Below are 24578 nucleotides of genomic sequence, written 5' to 3'. Positions count from 1 at the left end.
ATTGTGGGTAAAAGGAAGCGCGAGCGCCCGCCCTCTCCCCCCACGTGTCGCGAGTTGCTCCGGCTGCAACATGGCGGCCGCCTGAGAGGAGCGCCGGGCCGCCGCCGCCTCTGCCGCCCGCGGGGACCTTGGCCGTCGCCGCCGCCCGCGCGCGGCCCCCGCGGAGAGGTAGGTGCCGACCGGGCCGCGTCTCCCGGCGGACAGGCGGGGCCGCTTTCCCCGACAAGCGGGCCGGGGCTGGGCTGCGGGCTAGGCCGCGCGGTGCCGTGTCCGGGGCTCGGGGGTGCGGCGGGGAGGCCGCGGCGGCTGCGGGCGGGCGGTGAGCGGGGCTCCTGCGGGGACGGGGGGCGGCCGCACCCAGTCAGCCTCCGCCGGGCGGGGCGGGTGTCGGCGGGGCGCGGGTCACGGTCGGTCAGGTGTGTCCGTTGCAGCCCCCGGGGGTCGCGGTGCGGGCCGACTCGGGGCCGACACCCCCTGGGCGGGCAAGAAAACGGGATGCCACCACCTCCCTCCCTCCCTCCCTCCCTCCCTCCGCGCGGGGCCGCGCCGAGTCAGCCCGCACCCCGACCCTTCGGGGGCGGCGGCTTTTAGCCTCCAGGACGCGGGGATGAAAATAGAGAAGGACGGCGGCGCGGCCCGGCCCCGCGGATGGCCGCCGGCGGATGGGGGGGGAGGGACTCGAACCCGGGGAGCGCCGTGCTCGCGAGTCCGGGCCCTTCCCCTCTACGCCGCGGCCGCCTTTGCTCGCAGGGCTGTGCCGCCGGCCGTGAAGAACCGGCTTCCGGCCGTGACCTTGGCCCGGTGGCTTCTCTCTCTGCGCCGCAGGCGGTTCAGGTTCGTCGCGGGGCCGGTGAGAAAATGAAACGGGAAGCACGTGGCCAGACCTGGAGGGAGCCCGCCGCTCAGTTAGGGGCCAACTCGGCCTTCCTGTTCCCGCGGCCGGGTTGCCTTTCATAAAATGATAGTTATCATCATCATCATCATTCATGATGAGGGTGATTTATCATTTATGGTTATTTATGATTATTATTATTACCGGAGCACTGCTCGGCTCTGGCTTCTGGGTGGTGCCAGGAAGTTGTTTTTTTTTTTAATTTAAATTTTTATTTATTTATTAGATGGAGACAGAGAGAAACTGAGAGGGCAGGGGAGATAGAAAGGGAGAGAGACAGAGAGACACCTGCAGCCCTGCTTCACCGCTCATGAAGCTTTCCTCCTGCAGGTGGGGACCAGGGGCTTGAACCTGGGTCCTTTGCGCTGTGATGTGAGCACTTAACCAGGTGCGCCACAGCCTGGTCCCCAGTTGTTTTTTTTTTAATATTTGTTTTATTTACTCCCTTTTGTTGCCCTTGTTTTATTGCTGTTGTTGTTGTCGTCGTTGTTGGACAGGACAGAGAGAAATGGAGAGAGGAAGGGAAGACGGGGAGAGAAAGACAGACACCTGCCCTGCAGGTAGGGAGCCGGGGGCGCGAACCGGGATCCTTATGCCAGTCCTTGAGTTTTGTGCCACCTGCCTTAACCCACTCCGCTACCGCCTTCTTTTTTTAATGAATTTTTTTTTGGGGGGGTGTCATTTATTTATTAATGAGAAAGATGGGAGGAGAAAGACCCAGACATCAGTCACTCTGGTACATGTGCTGCCAGGGATTGAACTCAGCACCTCATGCCTGAGAATTCAGTGCTTTATCCACTGTGCCACCTCCGGGACTACGTTTTTTTTTTTTTTTTTTTTTCCCCCAGGAATTTTTTTCTTTATTTATTGGATAGAAACAGAAATGGAGAGAGGGGAGGTAGAGAGAGAGACAGAGAGAGACACCTGTGCGCCACCACCCAGCCCCTCCCCAGAAATGTTAAGCTTTATTCATGCAAGCACTGAAGTGAAGTGGGAATCAGGTGAGAAGACCTGGAAGGATCCAATTAGGGTTAACTCGGCCTTCCTGTTCCCGGGGCTGTTATTGCCTTTCATATTATTATCATCATTATTACTAATAGGAGCACCGCTCAGCTCTGTTGGACAGTGGTGCTGGGGATTGAACCTGGGACCTTTGTTGCTTCAGGCATGAAAGTCCTTGCAGAACCACCATGCTGTCACCCCAGCCTTTTAACAGTTGGAAACTGAGGTGGGGAGATGCCCCCTCCTTGTCCAGCTGCGCTGGGTGGAGCCCCAGCTGCACACTCCTGCCCAGGGCTGCATGGGCACTGCTGGGGCCACGGCTCTCACGGGTCCACGCAACCCACGTGGAAGCTGCGGGTCTGGGGGAGCTGAGTGGGTGTGACGGGGGTCGCAGGTGCAGGTGCCCACTCACTGGGTTCTCTGCCTGTTGTCTCCTCCAGCTGGTGCTGTCCTTGGTGTTAGCAGAGCAGTGTGGCGGGGACATCTCAGCTGGTGGAGGGCAGGACTTGCAGGTCCCGCCCCCAGAGCGTATGTATGGAAGGGGTGCTCTGGCCCCCGGCCCTCGGCTGGTACTGTTGCCTGCGAAGTGAGTGAAGTGAATCTGAAAAGGTTAAGAGCTCCCCGGCGCCGGGTGACGTGCAGTTGTTTTGCGGCTGAGGAAACGGAGGCCGGGCAGCCCTTCTACGGAGCTTGCGCACCAGTGTCAGTGTCGGGGCACATGCAGCGCACACGGGTGGCGTTGGAGGCCTGGGTGGCGTCTTGGGGCTGCGGAGGGGTTGGGGTTTTATTTTCAGATGAACGGTGTGACTTCTCCCCCCACGTGGTCAGCCTGGCTGTTTTCTGAGAGGATTTGAGGGAGGGCGGGAGTGTGGGGAGACATGTTGGAAGAGGACTTCTCACGCTGCAGGCCAAGGCACACTAGTTCACTAGTGCATGAAGTCAGGGATTGCAACAGGCGTTTTCAGTTTACTATATTTTTTTGCACTATTACTATTATTTTACCAGAGCGCTGCTCAGCTCTGGTTTATGCTGGTGCTGGGGATTGAACCTGAGACCTCCAGGGCCTCAGGCATCAAAGTGTGTTTCAGAGGCTGGGTGGTGGCACACCTGGCTGAGCTCACACAACACCAGGGTTCAAGCCCCCAGCCCCTGTCTGCAGGGGAGGCTTCACAAGCAGTGAAGCTCTACAAGTGTCTTCTCTGCCCTCCCCTCTCAACTTCTCTGTCTCTAGCCAAAAACAAACGAACAAACAAACAAACAAACAAACCTGTGTTGTGCTATCTTCCTGGCTCTGGCTTTTTGGCTTTTTTAAATGAGCACTTTTCCCCCCTTTTACTTATTTATTGGATAGAGAGTGAGGGGAAGGGGGGAAGTGGCCACCTCTCATTTTATGGTTAATGTTCCGGTGTGTGTGAGCAGGGTTGTGCTTTGTTTTTGCCTCCAGGGTTTTCCCTGCACCATGAATCCACTGCCCCTGAAGGCTGTTTTTCCCCTTTTGTTGTCGTTATTATTGTTATCATTGCTACTGCTGTTGGATAGGACAGAGAGAAATGGAGAGAGGAGGGGAAGACCGGGGGAGAGAAAGGTAGACACCTGCAGGCCTGCTTCACCACCTGTGAAGTGACTCCTCGGCAGGTGGGGAGCTGGGGGCTTGAACCAGGATCTTTACACTGGTATTGGTCCTTATGCCCGTACCCTCCCTTAACTTTTAAAAAAAGATTATATTCATCATACTGATTGGGGGAGTGTTTGAACCTGGGGCCTCATGGGTGTATCTGGTGCGTGCTGTCAGCTGAGTCACCTCCCTGGCCATAGCATTTGTATTTATCTACTGTTTATTTACTGGTGGGGCTGGGGCCTCACACTTACTTGATATCATTTCTCTCGGGCTGCTTTTGGGTCCAGCTAGAGAACCAGAGGAGGGAGGCCATGGTGGAGCCCCCCACCTTTCCCCCCGTGTGGCTCCCTGGCTCCAGCCTGGGTGGCACCCATGACCCAGCACCCACAGTGAGCCGTCTCTGACCCCAGCAGAAGGCCCTCCTCCCCCGTCAAGAGACAGGAGGGAGATAGATGTACAGCTCTGGGTCATTGCGTGAAACAGGTTTCTTGCTGAAGGCTTGGGCCGTCCCTGAGTGTGGGGGGTGGCCCAGCCCAGGGGGCCTTGTCCTCCCTGAGCTCCCCTTTCTGTTTGGGGATGCCGGGGCGCACAGGGTGGTCCAGAAAGCCCTTCTCTGTAAGGGGCCGCATCTTGGGACCCTCCCAGGCCAAACATCCGGGGGCCTCAGGTGCTAAACCTGCCGACATGGGGCTTCTGGCTTCATCCAGTCTCCTGCGCCCTAACCCTGTGGGGGCCTGTGCCCCTCTGGTTGCACTCACAGCCTTCGGTGGCTCCGTTAAACATCACAGCAGCCCCGAGTACTTGTTGCCAGCTGGGTACTGGTGCACACAGGGGACAGTGACTGGTGTTAGCCCCAGAGCTGTCACCTGCTGGGGGGGACAGTAGGGGTTGCCAGCACCTTGTGCAAATGTGCTTTTACTGCTGACTTCCTCGGGGGTGGGGGCACCGCAGTGCCAGAACTCCCCCAGGGTCACATCCAAGGCAAGACAGGTGCTCTACTCAGTGGGCTATCCTGCCCCCAGACGGACTTTCATTTAGTGAGCTGGAGGCCTTTGAAGGGGTGGGGGCGTGTGATCCTGGAGAGTCTGCCCGGTGATTGACTCCCCTCGGCCGGCCGTACCCGGAGTGGCTCAGCTCCTCTAGATCCTTCTGTCTGTCCCTGCGGCTGTCGCAGGGGTGCTTCCTCTCGCACCTTTGAACTCTTACTCCTGGCTGTGAAGTCCAGGGCGACTTGTGTGCTTTGTGTTTTGGGTGACAGTGTCTTAGTATCACTATTTTGTTTTGTTGCTTTTTTTGTTTCTTTTTTTTCCCTTTTTCTCCTAGATCAGAGCCCAGCTCAGCTCTGGCTTCTGGTGGTGCTGGGGATTGAAGCTGGGACCTCAGAGCCTCAGGCTTGAAAGGCTTTTGCAGAACCATTATGCTGTCTCCCCAGCCCTCTCAGTCTCATTATATATAAAATGGGGACAGTTGGCTTCACAGGGTTGTTTTAGTGACGTTCTGGCAGAGCGTATGAAGAGATGGTTCCTTTTTAGTCGCACTCGGGAGTCACCTGTCTTGGAGACCGGTGATAGACCAGGAGGAGAGTCAGCCCAGGACTGTTGCTCTTCTGTGGGTTTGCCCAGGCCCCGCTGCCTCCAGTGTTCTCGTCAGGCTGCTGTCTGGCCACGCCGCCTCCAGCCTAGTCTAGTCTAGTAGGGGCTCCTCGGCGACCGCCAGCAGACCTTGGACTCTGCCACATTGCCTTTTTTTTTGGGGGGGGGGGTTCATTCTGACTCTTAGTCCCTCATCTGTCCCCCCCTTCTTTATTCCCAGACATGGCTGTATCTGTTAGTATCCGGCACTCCTGTGCTGGATGGCATGGCAGCTTCTCCGTCCTGTGGCACACAGGGTGCAGGGTATGCAGTGTGAAGGTGATGGCTGGTCTGCATTGACAGAGCTTTGAGACCTAGCTTTTCTGAAACCGAGTGACTGGCATCCAATGTCTGTCCTTTCCCTTTTTGTTTGTTACTGTTTTGTTTTTTATTTATAAAATGAAAATATTGACAAGACCATAGGATAAGAGGGGTACAGTCCCCACCACCAGAACTTTGTATCCCATCCCTCCCTGATAGCTTTCCTATTTTTTTTTCCCCTTTTGTTGCCCTTTTTTTGTTGTTGTGGTTAGTTATTATTGTTGTTACTGATGTCATCATTATTGGATAGGACAGAGAGAAATGGAGAGAGGAGGGGAAGACGGGGAGAGAAAGACATCTGCAGACCTTCTTCACCACCTGTGAAGCGACTCCCCTGCAAGTGGGGAGCTGGGAGCTCAAACCGGGATCCTTATGCCGGTCCTTGCGCTTCACGCCACGTGCGCTTAATCCACTGCGCTACCGCCCAACTCCCCTATTCTTTTTTTGTTTGTTTTGTTTTTCCCTTTTGTTGCCCTTGTTTTATTGTTGTTGTTGTTGTTATTGATGTTGTCATTGTTGGATAGGACAGAAATGGAGAGAGGAGAGGAAGACAGGAGAGAAAGACACCTGCAGACCTGCTTCACCACCTGTGAAGCGAATCCCCTGCAGGTGGGGAGCCGATGGCTCGAACCAGGATCCTTATGCCAGTCCTTGTACTTAACCATGTACTTAACCAGCTGTGCTACTGCCCGACTACCAACTTTCCTATTTTATGTCTCTGGGAGCATGGACCCAGGGCCATTAATGGTGCAGAAGGTGGAAGGTCTGGCTTCTGTAATTGCTTCTCCGCTGAACATGGGTGTTGACAGGTCGATCCATACTCCCAGTCTGTCTCTCTCTTTCCCTAGTGGGGCGGGGCTCTGGGGAGGCGGGGCTCCAGGACACGTGGTGGGGTCGTCTGCCCAGGGAAATCAGGCTGGCATCATGGTAACGTTTTGAACCTGGTGGCTGAAAAAGAGTTAAGATATAAAGCAGAACAAATTGTTGACTAATCATGAACCTAAAGCCGAGAAGATTGCAGATGGAGATTTAGGGTCTCTGTTCTGGAAAAAGCTCGTAGGTCTATTTTAGGTCTGTTCCAAGGGGCCCATGACTTTATTAGTTTTTGCCTGAGTCTGACAGCTAACATGAAGGACCCAAGGTATTGTCTGGGGAGATAGTGTCAGAGTTGGAAAGAGGACTAGAAAGCTGAATCAGGGAATAGAGTAGCTCCCAAATATGGGACAAGTATATAAATATTGTTAATTGTAAAACCTACCAGTTTGATCTGGGCCCCATATTCAGTAGAGGAGCCTGCTATAATCCTGGAGGCAAAATAAAGTAAAAGATTTATCTTTGAGAGAGACCAGAGAACCACCCAGCTCTGGCATATGGTGGTGCAGGGGTTGAACCCTGGGCATGCAAGTCTGGCACTCGACTGCTGTGCCGTCTCCTGGCCCGGCGCTGACCCCCAGGCCCCTGGCTCTTCTTGCAGATCGAGTCTGAGGACTGCGCGGCCGGCTCCCTAGTATGGCCAATGAAGAGGATGACCCAGTGGTGCAGGAGGTAACCGCCTCTCCCACCCGCTGCCGGGGCCCCGCCTGTCCCCACACCCCCAACGCCCGCTCTCCTCTGTCTTCTGTCACAGGCCTCCCTGCCCACACCTCCTCTCCTACACCCTCAGCCTTCACCTAGCTCACTAAGGCACACTCAGTGCCTGGCATCAATAGATTCCTTCACTCTCTCATTTTAAATTCGTTTTATCTCTCTTATTTACCAGAACACTGTTCAGCTCTGGCTTATGGTGGTACGGGGGATTGAACCTGGGACTTTGGAGCCTCAGACATGAGAGTCTCTTTCATAACCATTATGCTATCTACCCTTGCTTGATTTTTTTTTTTTTTAGATTTTTTTCTTAATCTTTATTGGATAGAGATAACCAGAAATGGAGATGGAGAGGGAGCGAAGCAGAGACCTGCAGCCCTCTTTCACCACCTGCAAAGCTTTCCCCCTGCAGGGGGGCTGGGGGGTTGAACCCCAGTCCTGTGCACTGTAACAAGTGCGCTCAACCAGGTGTGCCTCCACCCGGCCCCACTAATAGATTCTTTAGGACTGTGTGCTGAATGAATAAAGGGGTTTGTCGGCTCCCCTTTTCCGGGGTGTGCCCAGATTCAGTTGTTCATCGGACGCACTGTGTGCAAGGGGCTGTGACAGCACTAGGTGACGCAGTGTCCCTGCCCTTGGGAAGCTCCCTTTGGGCGAGGCTGCCTAGGAGGAGTGGCAAGGCAGAAATGGGGGTTTGAGGAGGGGGGCAGGCTCTAGGTGCGCTCCAGAGCCTCTGGCCTTTGCTCAGGCTGGCCTGAAGGCCTGGAGTGGCCGAGACTCCTTGGGAAGAGTCTGGAAGTAGGAGGGAAGCGCTGTGGGCTGGGCCAGGCCTGTTGATGTCAGAAGAGTGGGACACGGAGACTGGTGGGCCTGGTGCCGGCGGGTGGGTGTGAGTGTCCGTCCCCCTACCCCACCTCTGAAGAGCCATCTTTTCCTCAGCCTGTCATCTGCCTCTGGGCAGTCCTGGGAACGTGCATTTTTCTGGGGTTATGGAGGATAGAGAGCTGTCCCCCCACCCTGCTGCAGGGAGGGACCTCTGGAAAGCTGAAGTTGGAGATGTGGAGAGAGAGACAGACAGACAGACACACACACCCTCTCCCTCGGCATCAGCACCCCTCCTTTGAGATTGGAGGGGTGGTGGGGCTCTGCTCCGTCTCCTGGCTAAGTTTGTTTCCCTGTTCCAGATTGATGTGTACCTGGCCAAGAGTCTGGCAGAGAAGCTCTATCTGTTTCAGGTAATTCTGGGATTGGATGGGTGGGGTGGGTGGGGGAGAACACAGGAAGAAACGACAGAAACACCCCCACCACAGTTAGGAGCTGGTGGTCGGCAGGTCTCACTCTGTGGTGAGAATCAAGTAGCCTGGCTTCAGGTGCCCGCACCGACATAAGCCAGAGCCGAGCAGTGTTCTGGTAAAAAATAATAACAATGACTTTTTTAAAAAATAAAGAAAGGCAGTCATCAGGGGCAGAGCAGAGAGGTGGCCAAAGCCTGGACTCTGAGGAAGATGACAGACATGGAGGCCATTGCCTTCCACCTTTTTGTGCCTTGGTTTCCTCATCTGTAAAATGGTCCACTTGGTAGATCCTGGGGGGTTGAGCGATTAGAGCGTTGTGGGCAGTGCAGGCAGAGGCCTGAGGTGCCCCTGAGGCTCAGGGGTGGCCTTTCCGGGCAGCTCCTGTCAGCCTGAATCCCAGCTCCCCATCTGCTGGTCGAGCAGATCAGGTCGAAATACGTGAGTCGGTGCATTTTAGTCTAGTCACACCCCCACCCCAGTATTTCAGGCCCCCTCCCCCCGCTCTGGGGGTCTCAGGTCACCTCTTCTCTCCCAGTGGACACCTGCAAGCCAGTCCCAGATGGGACCCCCGCCGAGCCCTGCCCCTTAGAAGGCAGAGGCCCCCAAAAGTTGTCCTTTAGGGGGAGGCTGTGGTGTGGGCTGTGCGGGTCTCCTCCCATCTCTGGGGTCCCCCCCCCCCCAGGCCCCCAGCCAGCGTAGGACTGACAGCTCCCTTCCTCTCCCAGTACCCTGTGCGTCCTGCCTCGATGACCTATGATGACATTCCGCACCTGTCGGCCAAGATCAAGCCCAAGCAACAGAAGGTGGGGGCTTCCCCCCTCAATGGGGGCGGGCGGGTGCCAAGGCTGGGATTCTGGCGAGGAGTGGTGACAGCCAGGAGCCCCGGCCGTGCGGTGCCTTGAAAGCTGAGGGAGGAAAGAGCCTTCAGAGAAAGGTGGGCAGCTGCAGCTGGCGGGTCGGGAGGGAGAGGCAGGAGACAATCGGGCCAGGTGGTGGCGCAGTCGGCGCATGCTCGAGGACTCAGGTTCAAGCCCCCGGTCCCCACCTGCTGGGGAAGCTTCATGAGTGGTGAAGCAGGGCTGCAAATGTCTGTTTCTCTCTCCTTCTATCTCCCTTCCCTCTCCATCTCTCTGTTTATATCAAGAAAAAGAAAAGTATAAACTGAACTAGAGGGGCCGTGGGGGTGCACTTGTCACAGGATGTGGTGCGGTGAAGTGTAGTCTTGCAGGGCTGGTGAGGGTGAGCTGGGGAGAGGTCTTGCGTGCGTGCACGTGCGTGCGTGTGGAGGGGGCGCTCAGCCCCGATCCCACAGGAAGTGCTGTCCCCACACTGCTGGCCCCGCTGCTACATCCAGAGCAAGTTGGAGATGAGCACTTTGACGAGACAAGCTCTTGCCAATTGCCGATGAAATGCGGCCGTGTAAGTGAGGATTTGCAGAGTGCGGCGGGGACAGGCCAGACTGTAAGACCTGTTGTCCCCAAGTGCTCTGGCCTCGCTGCTGGAATCTGGGTTTGTAGCTCAGTGAAGACCGGGGCCCTGTGCAGGCTGTGCCTCGGGTCCTCATCGCCCGGGGCCGCTTGGTGTCTGCAGGTAGAGCTCGAGATGGCTATCGACACCCTGAACCCCAACTACTGCCGCAGCAAAGGGGAGCAGATCGCGCTGAACGTGGACGGCACCTGCTCCGATGAGACCAGCACGTACTCCTCGTGAGCTCCGCCCTCGGCTTGGTTGCTTTGGAAGGGGAGGGGGCCTCTGCAGGCCTCAGACACCAAGGGCCTTGGCCCCTAGCCGGGCTCCCCATCTTCCCACCCCACCCCCGTTTGCACAGCTGGGTGTGTCAGAAACCCTCTCCCATGGGACCACTTCCCTCCTGACTTGTGTTCCCCCAAGTTCTCCCCAGCCTCGAGCGCAGGGACAGCTCCCCCGTGACCCACAGGCTGGCTGTGGCCTGCTCCTGCCTGGCACTCCAGAGGCGCCTGGAGTGATGGAGGGGGCTGGGCCTGTGGCTTCCTCCCCTGACTTTGCTCTCTCCATGCTCCCAGGAAGCTGATGGACAAGCAGACCTTCTGCTCTTCCCAGACCACCAGCAACACTTCCCGCTATGCCGCCGCGCTCTACAGGCAAGGTACCCGGGTGGGGCTGCCCTCGTGCCTGGCCCTCTCCTCCCCCGAGTGCTGGGCACCGGGTGGCCTCGGCCTGGAGTTGGCCACGCGAGGGATTTGTGGCACCCAGGCGGGGAGAGGGGTGCGCCACGTTCAGTGTCGCCCTCAGATAGACACAGCGTAACTTGAGACCGACGGCCAGTTTTTGTTTCAAAGACAAGGTGCTATGACTCAGCAGTTCCATCCCTAGATAGTACTTAAGAGACATGTCCAGAGACGTTAGACGTGACCCAGATGTGTGTCTCTAAGCAGATGTGCCCAGGGACAGGTGTGGAGCCGTGTAGATGTGTGAGGACGCTCAGCTCCTGGCATGTCTGTCTAGGTAGCAAGTAGCCCTGGGGGCAGAGTGGAGTGGAGTGACTGCTGGTGCGTGCCAGGCGTCTGTTTGGAGTGACAGAAGCAGTCACAGTTGCGCTGGTCACACAGCTCTGAGCATATTCAGATAGTGAGTTGCATGTCTCTGATCCTGCGGCATGTGAATCATGTTTCAGTGAAACTTAAAGAATGCAGGGTTACTATAAGGAACTGGAACTGAGAAAGCAGCAGGCGGCAGGAGATTGCTGTTGCCAGTAGAGCCCACGCTGTACAGGGACCTGGCTTCTAGTCACCACGTGAGCAGCACTGCGGGCAGCTCCGTGGATGGTGGAACAGGGCTGTAGTGTTCTCTCTCCTTTGCTGTCTCTGCCTGAAGCTAAAAGGAGAAAAAAGGCCCCAGTAAACAAACACTTAGAAAACACAGTGGAATCAAAAGTAGTGTCGCCAAGCTAACTCTTCTCTTGAGCCCTTGTCTCAAGAATATAGTGCCCCCCCCGCCAGGCCGCTAGTGGGCTCCTTGCCGTCACTGTTCCACCACTTCTGGTGGCCTCTGCTTTTTAAGCTCGAGTGGATAAGATGCCACAGCACTACACCACTCACAAAGCTTCCCTTTTGTGTGGTACTCCCATGTGGTGGTCAGGAGTTGGAACCTGGGTCCTCTTACAGGGTCCCGGACCCCTGGAGGATTTCTTTCTTAGGAGTTAGAGTCCTCACGACCAGGACTACTCACTATTCCCTCTGTATCTTGAGCTTCTGCTTCCTCTGCAGTCCAGAGAGCTTTCACAGGTGCTTCTGTAGAACCTTCTCTTAAGGGACGGGTGGGACTTAGCCGGCGGGAGGCTCGAGGGTGAGGAGAGAGGTTCTGGTGTTGCGGGTTCTCTGGCAGAGTGTGTGAGCAAGGCCTGTCGCAGAGCAGCGCCAGGCTGGAAGCGTTTTGGCTGCTTCTGGAGGAGCCTTTGCCTTAAGGGAGCGGCTCTGAGCAGGGGGCTGGCTCCACGCCCTAGTCTGGGTGGGCTGGGAGTGGGTCCTGGGTGGGGCTAGAGCAGAGGCTGGCAGTACACCTTCAGGGGAGTCCAGGCGCCTGGTGGCCTCCTGAGCCAAGCTGGACTCGGGTCCTAGAGTCAGCCCCCAAGCCCTTCTCCCTCTGCCAGGAGAGCTCCACCTGACGCCATTACACGGCATCCTGCAGCTGCGGCCCAGCTTCTCCTACCTGGACAAGGCTGACGCCAAGCACCGCGAGAGGGAGGCGGCCAACGAGGGTGAGTTTGGCCCTGCTGCCCACCCACCTGCCCTCAGCCCAGCGCAGGTCATAGAAGCGTGAAGAGGTAGCTTACAAGATGCCACATCTCACTCCTGGCCACCAGTGCCCATCCAGTGTGGACCACCAAGCGTGTCACCACATGGCCCCCAATGTCCCGTTTCTAGGAGGACTGGGACCCCTTACTGCAGGCCTCCCTGGCGGGGGGTAGGAGGAGTCCCCAGAGGCTGCAGCGGGCTTGCTTCTCTTGCAGCCGGAGACTCTTCTCAGGACGAGGCGGAGGAGGACGTGAAGCAGATCACGGTGAGCTCGGGGGCCATGGACAGAAGCGGTGGTGGGTCTTTGAGGCTTCTCGCTGTGTTTGCGGGAGGGACAGCCGACCGAGCCTCTGCCTAACCAGAGAGGTGGGCTCTGGGGGGGCGTTGGAATTGCTGGGGATGGGAAGTCAGGACCCCCAGGAAGCCAGTGAGCCCTCAGACAGCCCACCCGTGTTCAGCAGGGCAGCTGAGACCCCCGGCTAACTAGCCATGAGATTCTGAGTTATTTCTGTATTTGAAAGATTATCAGGAGACCGACGGCCCACTTGTGGTTAGGAAAGCCCCGCTCTCTTCGGCCTCCCTGGGCTCAGGCGCGCTGAACAAAGCCCGCGCAGGTGGTGGTGGTGCCGAGGCTCAAGGTGTGCTGAATGTCTGCCTCTCCCAGGGTGACCTCTCTCTCCCTCCTCCTCGGACTCGCTGCCCTCACGTAGCCAGGTCTAGAGCCCCCGCTAGGCCCCGGCTTCTGGAGCCGCCATCGCTCAGTGCAGGCCCTTCAGGTGGGGAGTCTTGTCTGGGCCCATCTGCATTCCGAGCAGCGGAAACCCGCCCGAGCACAAGCAGAAAGTGACGTCCTGGTGCCTGCGGCTGGATGCAGGCGCTCGGCCTCGCCCGCCAAGACCTGCTTTCTGCCCGCCACCGCCTGCTCCCGCCTTCCTTGTGGAGGCCCCTTGCCTAGGCAGCGTGTCTGCTGTCTGTCTGCAGCAATACGTAGGCTTCGCTGAGACCCTGGGGAAAGAGAAACTTCTTCCTAAGTTCTCCGCTGGACTCACAGGCTCGACTAGGCATGGGCCAGCCCCTGGGGCCCCGAGAGGACCCGGTGCTTGGATTGCCTGGTCTGAGTCACGCGCCCTGCCCCCTTGTGGGGCGCCAGCTGCATTGAAGGGAGACTTCCCTTTTCTCAAGAGACTGGGCGGGTGTTTCGTTCCCATGGGGACAGAAGCTGATTGGACGCTGGAGACGGTGGAGCTGACTTTAAAATGAGGCTTTTAAAGGGGAGGCCTCAGGTGGGGGGGATTCTGGGTCTCCTGGTGAGGCTCCCAGGTGGTGTCCCAGGTCTGAACCCATCACACCACCCGCCCCCAGGTCCGCTTCTCCCGTCCCGAGTCGGAGCAGGCCCGCCAGCGCCGCGTGCAGTCCTACGAGTTCCTGCAGAAGAAGCACGCGGAGGAGCCCTGGGTGCACCTGCACTACTACGGCCTGAGGGTGAGCCCGCGGCCTTGGCGTGGTCTCTCTGTCTCCCTGTTAACTCCACATTCTGGCCACATCACTTGCCTCCTGGGAGAGAGAATCAGGTCCCGGTGGGCAGTTTGCCCTCCATTCTGACCACATGATGTTGTCCCAGGGAAGTGGAGGGGGCTGGGTGAGGCTGCCAGGGGTCTCCCCCAGCGTGAGCATCTGGCTGGGCTCAGAGTGGGGCTGGTGTTTGGTTACTTTTCACTCGTGGGCCCTGAACATAAGACGCGCTTCATCTGCTCTGGGGAGAACCGGTCACCATCTGTCGCATGGCCAGGGGCACCATGTCCTCGGGCTGATATATACACGCTTCAGTAAGGAAAAGCTCATCTACAAGACTTGCCATGTGCAGTTTCACACCTCCCCAGAATAGCAGTGAGCGCACTGCACCCCGCCAGGTTGTCACTTGGCTCCCTTGAATCCACTGGATCCCAGGCTCTCGTTCAATCTACTATTCTGTTCCCCCCATCCTTCCCTGTGTCTTCGGATCTGCTGAAACAGTTTAATTTTTTTTGTCATATTTTCGTTTTTACCAGAGCACAGCTTAACTTGGCTTACAGTGGTGTTGGGGACTGAACCCTGGACCTTGGAGCCTTGGGCACTGAAGTCTTTCTGCGCAGCCATTGTGCTGTCACCCCGCCCGACTCCTGGCCACCTGAATTTTCTTTGGTGAAGATTCTCTTCTAATCCCATTTTTAAAAATATTTTATTTACTCTTTTTTTTCTTTTTTGGGCTAGAGACAGAAACTGAAAGGGGAGGTAGAGGGGGAGGAGAGAGAAAGACACTGCAGCACTGCTTCTTGAACCTGGATCCTTGTGCATGTTAACGTGTGCGCTCAGCCAGGTGCCCCAGCGCCCAGCCCCCTCCTTCCTTTTGCTGGGGTTATTTTACCTGTTGGTGTGGAGTTCTGTGAGCTTTTGTTTTTGCTTATTAGCCCTTTGTCTGTATGCCGTGTCACATTTTCTTCCATTTAGTGGGTTGTCTTTGTTTTGGTGATGCCCAAGGATGATTGTTACTAGATGTAGTTTTCTTGTGTTGTGTGACTTTTGACTTTAGAATTCAGTCTTGGAACTCTGTTTCGAGTGAGGGCAATAATCAAATATTAACTTCCAAAGATATCCAAGCTAGACTCCTCAGCATTTTTTTCCTGAGGGAGGAACCACCTCTGAGTTCTCTGGAAAATGTTTGTGTTGACAGACTTTCCTCCGCAGGGTCAGACTCCCGGATGCATTAATACTGTCCGGTGTCTGACCTGTGCAAGTTCCTAATCAAGTCTTTGGAAACGGGAATCAGTCGCCATGAGGGTGGGCTGAGTGGTGGTGGGGCCATCGGAGCACAGCCTTGCTGCTCCCGCGTAGGCCTTGCTTTCGGGGCCCTGCCTCTGGGGAGCCAAGTGGGTGCTGAAGGGGGGGGCGCAGCAGGGCCCAGAGTGCCGCACTCAGGCCTTGGGGGCAGCCGAGGGCAGGGGTCAGTGCTGGACTGGCAGTGACTGACGTTTCTCCCTGCAGGACAGCCGCTCCGAGCACGAGCGTCAGTACCTGCTGTGCCAGGGCTCCAGTGGGGCGGAGAACACGGAGCTCATCAAGTCACCCAGGTGGGACGGGCCAGGCACGTGAGCCTCTCTAGCGTGGTGGCAGGGGGAGGTGGTGGTCCCTCTGCTGTCTGCTCCCCGCCCCTAAGCCCCACCTCCTCCCCACAGTGAGTACCTCATGATGCTGATGCCGCCCAGCCAGGAGGAGGAGAAGTGAGTAGAGGCGCTGGACACCCCACCCCACCCCACCCACCCCACCCCCGGCCTCCTCTGACCCGTCGCTGCTGTCGCTCACAGAGAAAAGCCCGTGGCCCCCAGCAACGTGCTGTCCATGGCCCAGCTGCGCACGCTGCCCTTGGCCGACCAGATCAGGATCCTCATGAAGAACGGTGGGTGCCGCTGCCCCTGCCTCACAGGACGGCCTCACGGCCCCGTGTGTCCTCTTCACTCACTGCTGTGAGAGCCGGCAAGACGCTGGCTTCCCTGAGCTGGGGACTCTGGAGAAAATTTCTTTTTACATTTACATTGGATAGAGACAGAAATTGAAGGGGCTGGGGAAGATAGATAGATACCTGTGACCCTGCTTCACTGTCCATGAAAATTTACCTCTGCAGGTGGGGACCAGGGGCTTGAACCCAGGTCCTTGTGCACTGCCATGGGCACGTACTCCCAGGTGTGCCAGCCTTTATAAAGGGTTTACAGAGCCCTGGTACGTCTCTGGTCACTTGCTGCCTCTGTTGCTGATGAGACTCCATAGTCCTGGTCCTGATAATTTTTTTTTTAATTTTTTATATTTAGGCTTTTATTTATTCCTTTTTGTTGCCCTTGTTTTATTGTTGTAGTTATTGTAGTTACGTTGTTATTGCTGTCGTTGTTGGATAGAACAGACAGAAATGGGAGAGAGGAGGAAAGACAGACACCTGCAGACCTGCTTCACCGCCCGTGAAGCGACCCCCCCTGCAGGTGGGGAGCTGGGGGCTCGAATCGGGATCCTTACGCCGGTCCTTGCGCTTTGCCCCACCTGCGCTTAGCCCCACATGCGCTTAGCCCACTGCGTTACCACCTGCCCCCCCCCCCCAAGCTTTATTTCATGTGAGGCAGAATTCTAGAGCAGGCAGAGCTCCCGATTGATCGTCTCTGCTGTCTAGTGCTGCTCAGCAGAGGCCTTGGGGACAGCCTGTGGGGCTTGTAGCTGGCAAGTGGCAGCTATGAGTCTGGAGCCCCAGGGCTGTGCCCGGGGCCTTGGACTCCTCTTCTGAGGTGCCAACTCCAAGGTCTCAGGCACTTGAGCTGAGCAGGGATTGGGCTTAAGCCTCACAGGTGGCCTGGGTTCAGGTCCCGGCTCTGCCACTTTTCAAGATGAGTTGACAGTTCTGTGCTACAGACCTGCTGGGGAGGGAAGAGGCCGGGCCGGGCATCCCCTGTCTCATGTCTTGTGTATCCTTCTCAGTGAAGGTCATGCCTTTTGCCAACTTGATGAGCCTCCTAGGCCCCTCAGTCGACTCTGTGGCTGTTCTGCGTGGCATCCAGAAAGTGGCTATGTTAGTCCAAGGGAACTGGGTGGTCAAGAGGTGAGTCCCCTGCCGTCCCTGCGGGAGCCCTCGCTCACTTTGCTGGAGTCGCTGCCTTTGGGCTTAACATAGACCGGAGCCCAAAGCTCTCCAGGTCGCCTGCTCACGGCACATTTTCTAGTCACTTAACTTTCTCCATGTCTCTTCTGGACTCTTAGTGATTAGTCTTCAGAGCTCACTATGGATTCAGGGGATTGAACCTGAGACTCTGGAGCCTCATAATATGAGTCCCTTTGTGTAACCATTATGCTATCTACCCCCTGCCAAGTTCAATGTTAATTACTGTTTTTTCTTTCTTCCAAGGTGATTCAAAGACCTTAGACTACTTTATCTTCCTCCGAAGTCATGTGTCATTATGTTAATTTTATCTATGTTTAAGTTCCATGAAACAACGTACATTACTTTGCGTCACTTTTGTTTAAATCTGTTCACAAACTTAATTTTGCCCATCTTCCTTCTGCCTGAAGAACACTAGAGAAAACTTCCCTTGACTACCTTTTTTAATTTTTTTTTTTTCCTCCAGGGTTATCATTAGGGCTTAGTGCTGGCACTACAACACTGCTTCTGGAGGCTATTTTTTTCCCTCTTGCTGCCTTTGTTTTTTATTGTTGTAGTTTTTGTCCTTGATGTTGGATAGGACAGCGAGAAATGGAGAGAGGATGGGGAAGACGGGGAGAGAAAGACAAAAGACACCTGCAGACCTGCTTCATCACTTGTGAAATGACTCCCTTGCAGGGGGGGAGCCAGGGGCTCCACCTGAGGAACCGGGATCCTTGCACTGGTCCTTGCGCTTCCTGCCCTGCTGTGTGTGCCTAACCTGCTACGCCATCACCCAGCCCCTCTCCCTTGGCTTTTATCCGGAGAGGAGTGTCTGTTTCACCAGGATATTTTTAGTGAAGGTGGAATTCTAGGTTTTCATTCCAGATCAAAGTTGACTTTCAACAAGCCTAATTCTTGTTCCTCTGAACCACCTGCCTTGTTTCTCTCTGGTCGCTTTAAAGTTGGTGTCTTACTAGCCTCCCATAGTGCAGAGATGGGTCTGTGGCTTTTGTTTCCCATCAGGGAGTTGGGCGGTAGTGCAGCGGGTTAAGCGCACGTGGCGCCAAGTGCAAGGACCAGCGTAAGGATCCTGGCTCGAGCCCCCCGGCTCCCCACCTGCAGGGGGGTCACTTCACAGGCGGTGAAGCAGGTCTGCAGGTGTCTTTCTTTCTCTCCCCGTCTTCCCCTCCTCTCTATTTCTCTCTGTCCTAACAACGATGACAATAACAGTAATAACTACATTAAAAAAACAAGGGCAACAAAAAGGGAAAAATAAATATAAAATTTTTTTTAAAATAACATTTAAAAAGAAGTTTCCCGTCAGGGCTCACAAACCTGAATTTGCATTTCTGTGACGTTTTAGTCGTCACTCTTCAGGGATTGCGTCACTGGCTGCCACCTCCATACATTGAGTTTGGGGGTGTGGGGAGGAGCTGAGTCTTTTTTCCCCCATCAGGGCTTCATGCCTGTGCACCTCAGCTGCTCCTGACAAACTTTTTTCACACACGACTGGAATGAAGTGGTATGCTACAAGATACATTAACGTGCCTTTCAGTGGCCAAATTGTAGGCCATTCTCATGTCTGCCACATGGGGGCGCCCTTCCACCGGGAGCCTTGCGGCTGTCATCTTGGGTTGCCGTGTTTTATGGAAGGCCCTTGTGGCAGACAGCATGCCTCTCGGTCACTAAGTGGGACCCTGTAAGCATATTTTTGTCATGAATGATTGAAAACCGGGAGAGGCCGCCCCCTTTTCCACTTCAGGACGCTGGTCCAGCCGCAGAACCTGCCAGCCCCCTCAATGAGAAGGTGGTAGGGGCCCTGGAACTTGGCGCCTGTTTGCTTGTGAACCACCACTCACCTGCCTCCCCTGCATGCCCGGCCTTTAAAACATTTCATCACCTAGGAGTTTCATTGCCACCATGCTGGGCATTGAAATGGGCCCCATACAGCTTTTACAGGAAGGGCCCCCAGGGGAACTGAGTAAGGGGGTGGGTGTTTTGGGTTTCCAAGCAGGTCAGCATCACAATGTGGAGACTCCTCCTCCCCCACGGCCTGGCGTCCTCTGCACCGTGAGGGCTGGTCTGCCCTCTCTCTCGTGCCCCAAGGAGCTGTCCCACTCATCCACTCTGCCCCGTTCAGCTGCTGAGAGCCTGTTGGTGCTGCCCTGCCAGTCTCTTGGCATCGCACTTGGTTGGGTTTTGCTGTCTCCCTAGCCCCGCAGTGGGTGGGCCTCGGGTGGCACAGCTAGACTGAGGGGCTCTCTCGCTCTCTGGGCCCCGAGCCGACACTCAGCTGGGGGTGATGACCGAGGACAGGGACTGACCTGCCACCCCCACTCTGACCGACAGTGATATCCTGTACCCCAAGGACTCCTCCAGCCCTCACAGTGGCGTGCTGGCCGAGGTGCTCTGCCGGGGCCGAGACTTTGTCGTAAGTGCCGGGGCTCTAGCTTGGGGATGGTGGGGCATAGGCCGAGGACGACGAGCACCTGTGTGGGTCCCTGGTGCTAGCACCCCAGGTCTTCACAGGTGACCTTGAGTAATCTGGACACACTGAAGTGTCCCCTCCTGGATGGGGTGGGCACAGACAGGGACACTGGGCCCAGGCTCCAGGAGAGCCACATGGCCAGGGTGGGGGGTGTTCTCTGGAAGCCATCTCTGCAGCTTGGAAAAATGCTTTTCTCCTTCAGATGTGGAAGTTCACACAGAGCCGGTGGGTGGTGAGGAAAGAGGTGGCGACAGTGACTAAAGTGAGTGATTCTGGATCTGCGGCCCCTCTAGGGGTGGGGCAGGGTTTCCCAACTGACTGGCCACCCTCCCGCCTCCCCCCCCCACCCCCCCTCCCAGCTCTGCGCAGAGGACGTGAAGGACTTCTTGGAGCACATGGCTGTGGTGAGGATCAACAAAGGCTGGGAGTTCCTCCTGCCCTACGACGGGGAGTTCATCAAGAAGCACCCCGACGTGGTCCAGCGGCAGCACATGCTGTGGACGGGCATCCAGGCCAAGTGAGCGCGGCCGCCCAGAAGGAAGAGGCCTCTGGCCGCAGAGCCCGAGGAGCGAGTAGCATTTGGGGGGCGGGGGTGCTGAGGAAAATGAGGAGAGGAACTTAAAGTTAAAAGGCTTTATTTGCTCTTTTTAGATTAGAAAAAGTATATAATCTTGCGAAGGAAACCATGCCAAAGAAGCCTGACGGACAATCAGGTGTGTAGGGGCCCAGGGGCTGCAGGCTCCTGGGCGGAGAGGGCTCACTGTCCACTTCTGTCGCCGCTGCTGAGTTCTGCAGGGCTGCTGGGCTTCGCAGGAACGCGGCAGTGGGCTGCCTAGCTCCTGCCCCCATTGGCGCTGTTCAACCCCCACCCCACCCATCCTCTGAGCGACCTGTCTCTCCCCACAGGACCTGCAGGGCTGGTCTCTGGGGACCAGCGGGTCCAAGTAGCCAAAAGCAAGGCCCAGCAGAACCACGCTCTCCTGGACCGCGAGCTACAGCGGCGGAAGGAGCAGCTCCGAGCCTCAGAGATCCTGCCTGGTGTGAGGGTCAAGGAGGAGCCCCTGAGTGAGGAGGGGGAGGAAGAAGAAGAGCGGGAAGCCGAAGAAGCCGAGGAACCCATGGACACCTCGCTCAGCAGCCTCCCCGGCAGGTTGGCTAACGGGCTGCCGGCAGGCGCGGACAGCTTCAATGGGCACCCGCCCCCTGGCTGTGCCAACACCCCCGTGGCCCAGGAACTGTGGGCCTTCGTGCGGGCCACCTTCCAGAGACAGATCGTGCTCACGCTGAGCGAGCTCAAGCGCCTGTTCAACCTGCACCTGGCCGGCCTGCCCCCCGGCCACTTGCTGTTCAGCGGCATCTCGGACCGCATGCTGCAGGACACGGTGCTGGCGGCCGGATGCAAGCAGATCCTGGTGCCTGTGAGTGGGGGGCCGGGGGGTGGCGCCAGCCGGCTCTGACCCTCTTGGCATGGCTGTCTAGGGATGTGGGTGCGGCCTTCCGGCTCCCTGGCCTGGTCCTGGCTACTAGCTTTACCACCAGTGTCGCAGCTTTTCAGGATGATTTCTCATCTCATCCTCTGCAACTTGCAGGGGTAGAAATGGAGTTTTAAAAAGACGAACTTGTGTAGAAAGAAGGTCATATACCTGGGGAGTGATAGAATTGCAGTGTAAGTCGGAGGGAGGGAGCAGCAGTGTGGCCTTTGGGAAGCCACACTTGGGACACCTGGCAGCGAACAGGGCAGGCAGGCTGCTGAGACCGGGAGGGGCCAGGATGGGTGGACCCCAGCTCATACCTGGGCCTCGCTTAGTTTCCCCCCCAGACTGCTGCTTCCCCGGATGAGCAGAAGGTGTTCGCCCTCTGGGACTCTGGAGACATGAGCGATCAGGTGAGGCGATCTTTGCTTCGGTTCAGATTTCCTCCCGGCCTTTGATTCTGTGCTCGAGTCACATCTCCCCGCTGTGTCAGAACGGGCCGGGTGAGCCAGAAGTTACCAGCCGACGCCTTCTCTTAGTTCTTGTCCTCCTTTTGAGGACAGCATCTGGAGTGGCTCTCACTACAACAGCTAAAGTTTTACTGACAGTGGACACTGGCATTGGGGAAAAAATCACATAGGGGCTGGGCGGTGGTGCAGTTCGAGCCCCCGGTTCCCCACCTGCGGGGGGGGGGGGGGGTCGCTTCACAAGTGGTGAAGCAGGTCTGCAGGTGTCTTTCTCCCCTTCCTCTCCAAAAAAAAAAAAAAAATCAATAGGAAACACCTATTTTCCAAGGCAGCCACTTTTTGACCAAAAGATACCTTAAAAAAATTTTTTAAAAAATATTTATTCCCTCTTATTGCCCTTGTTTTGTGTTGTTGTTGTCATTGTTGGATAGTACAGAGAGGAGAGAGAGACCCCTGCAGACCTGCTTCACCGCCTGTAAAGCAACTAACTCTCCATGCAGGTGGGGAGCCGGGAGCTCGAACCGGTCCTTGTGCTTTGTGTCACATGTGCTTAACCTGCTCCGCTACCACCCGACTCCCCGAAGTTTTTGTCTGTTTGCTGTGCCAGCTTGACACTGTGAATGAGCTTCTTCCCCCTTGTGGGGGTAAGAGACATGACGTCACGGCTGAAAGTTGGCTCATTTTCATACTGGCTGTTTCCTGGTGTCAAAGTACTTTATTTTACCAGAGCACACTGCTCAGGGGATTGAAGCTGGGACCTCAGGCATGAAATCCTTTTTGCACTAACCATTAGCTATCTTATCTCCCCAGCCGGAATTGTTTGTATTGTCATTTGTCTTAGAGGGTCAGTCCTTGTAGTTTCCCTGTGTGTCCAATGCACACTTCTTCAGTGCGGGTCACTCATGTGACACCGTGTGGGAGGTGTACCCATGTCTTTGACCTCTCAGGCTGCCCTCCTACCGTGGAGCGCCATGGTTCTGTGCCTGTGGTGCAGGCACTCCTCGCCCTGCTTTTATCATGCAGAAGCATGTCTGAGTGTTCGTCCTCTGCCTTTCACTGGTGCTCTATCAGATGGGGCACATGCCTCATATCTAGATTGTTTGATTGGGGATGTTTCTCTTTAGGTGGTTATTTCCCATAATAACCTATTTTTGCTATTAAAGCATCGACAGGTTTTGCTTGAAATTTTTTCCAAAAATTACCGGGTACGTCGGAACTTGATCCAGTCTCGGCTGACTCAAGAGTGTGGTGAGGATCTGAGCAAGCAGGAAGTGGACAAAGTGTTAAAGGTATTTCTTCTCAGACCTGGGAGGAGGGTGGTTCCTGACTCCAAGCTAAGTTGTCACTTGTACAGGTTCTGAAGGCACTTAATACACTACCTGTAGTGCACGTTTCCAAATACTGCAGCACAAAGCTAAGGTGTCTCCTCCCTTCTAGTCTATTAAGCAGCAGCTTCGGTTTGCTCCGGTCAGCTTAACAGTTAGGGGTTTTGTTTATGGGGCATCAGTTAGTGAACTTTAGCCAAAACCCCAAGGGTGTTTCGGATATCGTGTTTATAAGCACAGGATGGAGTAATTCCTTTTACTGACAGAATCTGCCCATAACATGTCCGTCTGTCCACAGGACTGCTGTGTGAGTTATGGTGGCATGTGGTACCTCAAAGGGACAGTACAATCTTGACAATAGTTGCAAATTATTAATGCCACAAATTCAAGCCTGAGGAAGGACCGCAGAGCTAGCAGTAGATTCAGTTACTTCAGAAGACACAGCACAAGAGGCACCGACCATCTCGGGACAGTGATGTCACACGTGGCCAGTGGCAGGGACAGTCTAGGATCTTCTCTGCAGTGAATTTGAAACGCCTGATGTATTCTGCTTACTATTTGGTTCATTCTCATAATAAAGAGAGTGTATAGTGACACAGGCAGGATGGAAATCATGGTTTTAATATTTTACTTTTCAAACAATGCCAGCACGGTCTTAAGTTATACTTGTTTACAAGATGAAGAAAACCTCGAGGTTTTTTGATATTTCAGATGCCTAGAAGCCAATAATATAATACTTAGTCTTGACTTGTCTAAGACTTCTGCCAATTTCATAAACCAAGTTGAATTATTTTCACCGTTGGGTTTCTGTGGCCGCCACACCATTTAAAACGACCTACTTGATGTAGCAGTCGTCTCGGCTGTTCACGAAACAGCAAAAACTCAGAATCCTGTCTGACCTTACTGTTTGCAGAAGGATGCAATCAGAACAGGTAAGTATGGAACAATGTATAAATGAGGTTATCACACTTTGATGTAAAAAATTTATATTTTGTGTATTTTTAAAATAAATGCTAACAACTAACCTGGCGTCGTGGTGCTCCTGTCTGCACATCAGAGGGGAGGGAGAGCGCAGTGCCTGGAAAGAGCTGGAATAAATTGGGTAAAGTGTGGTTAGCCCAGTCTAGCTAAGACATTCACTTCAGGTCAAGACTGTATATCCCCAACAGTGCCCCCTCGAGAAGCAGGAATAAGAATTTAACGTGTATTCACGCAGCGGGAGTGCCGGCTTCTGGGGGTGGCCTTTGTCATATACTCCACTTAAACTTAGTGACAAGGGATGATGACTAAAGAATGAACGGAAAGAGTTGGTAAAAATTAGTGTCCGAGCAGTTTACAGTGCACAAGGGCTCGTTCCAGTCTGCAGAGGGAAAGCTCCAGAAGGGGTTAAATAGCTCTACTACAGGTGTCTCTCCCCCCTTCCCTCTCAATTTCTATCCAAGAGAAATGAAATTAAATATCAAGTTGAAAAATTGCAAACATTGCACAAAGCCCCCGGCTCCCCACTTGTAGGGGGGGTCACTTCACAAGTGGTAAAGCAGGTGTCTGTCTCCCCTCTCAATCTGTCAATAAAAGCCACCAGGGTTAAGCAGTCTCTAAACTTATGAAACACTGAAAACACCTATCAGTTGCACTAGCATGTTTTTAAGTTCTATAGGCATACCACCATTAAGTCTGTCGGGTGACACCCTCATGTGCTAGGCTAGGCCAATGAAAAACTGAGGGGAAGGGAAGACAGATGGAGAGAAACCCCTGCAGGCGGGGACCAGGGGCTTGAACCCGGGTCCTTGTGCACTCTACTGTGCTTAACCAGGTGCGCCACCGCCTGGCCCTGCAGAAATTCTTAAAAGAGGAGCAGATAGGGTGCTGGGCAGTGGTGCAGCAGGTTAAGCGCACATGGCATTAGCACGAAGTGCAAGGATTGGCATAAGGATCCCGGATTCCCACCTGCGGGAGGTTGCTTCACAGGCAGTGAAGCAGGTGTCTTTCCCCCTCTCCATTTCTCTCTGTCCTATCCAACAACGATGACATTAATAATGATGATAACCACAACAAT

At 55.3% G+C, this 24578-nt stretch overlaps 1 protein-coding gene across 2 annotated transcripts; it reads left to right on the top strand.

Moving 5' to 3' along the window:
- Positions 1–40: 40 nt before the first annotated feature.
- On the top strand, positions 41–23546 carry POLR3E (RNA polymerase III subunit E). 2 transcript variants are annotated; one of them, XM_060172821.1, is made up of 21 exons: positions 41–168; positions 6939–7009; positions 8233–8283; positions 9069–9146; positions 9934–10049; positions 10386–10468; positions 11972–12079; positions 12332–12381; positions 13479–13598; positions 15138–15223; positions 15329–15373; positions 15458–15549; positions 16611–16731; positions 19120–19201; positions 19461–19520; positions 19618–19775; positions 19910–19971; positions 20165–20676; positions 21066–21143; positions 22361–22486; positions 22821–23546. In XM_060172821.1, the coding sequence occupies exons 2-21, from the start codon at positions 6974–6976 to the stop codon at positions 22875–22877; spliced, it is 2121 nt and encodes a 706-aa protein (XP_060028804.1). In that variant the 5' UTR covers positions 41–168; positions 6939–6973; the 3' UTR covers positions 22878–23546. The 2 variants fall into 2 exon arrangements, with proteins under 2 accessions (XP_060028804.1, XP_007516625.1); XM_007516563.3 differs by lacking the exon at positions 41–168 and having other exon boundaries at positions 6919–7009.
- Positions 23547–24578: the final 1032 nt, after the last annotated feature.

Source organism: Erinaceus europaeus, chromosome 15, assembly GCF_950295315.1.
Source record: "Erinaceus europaeus chromosome 15, mEriEur2.1, whole genome shotgun sequence".
In the NCBI taxonomy this organism is placed as follows: Eukaryota; Metazoa; Chordata; class Mammalia; order Eulipotyphla; family Erinaceidae; genus Erinaceus; species Erinaceus europaeus.
The sequence above is the reverse complement of the archived record's forward strand: the minus strand, read 5'-3'. Positions and strand labels throughout refer to the sequence as shown.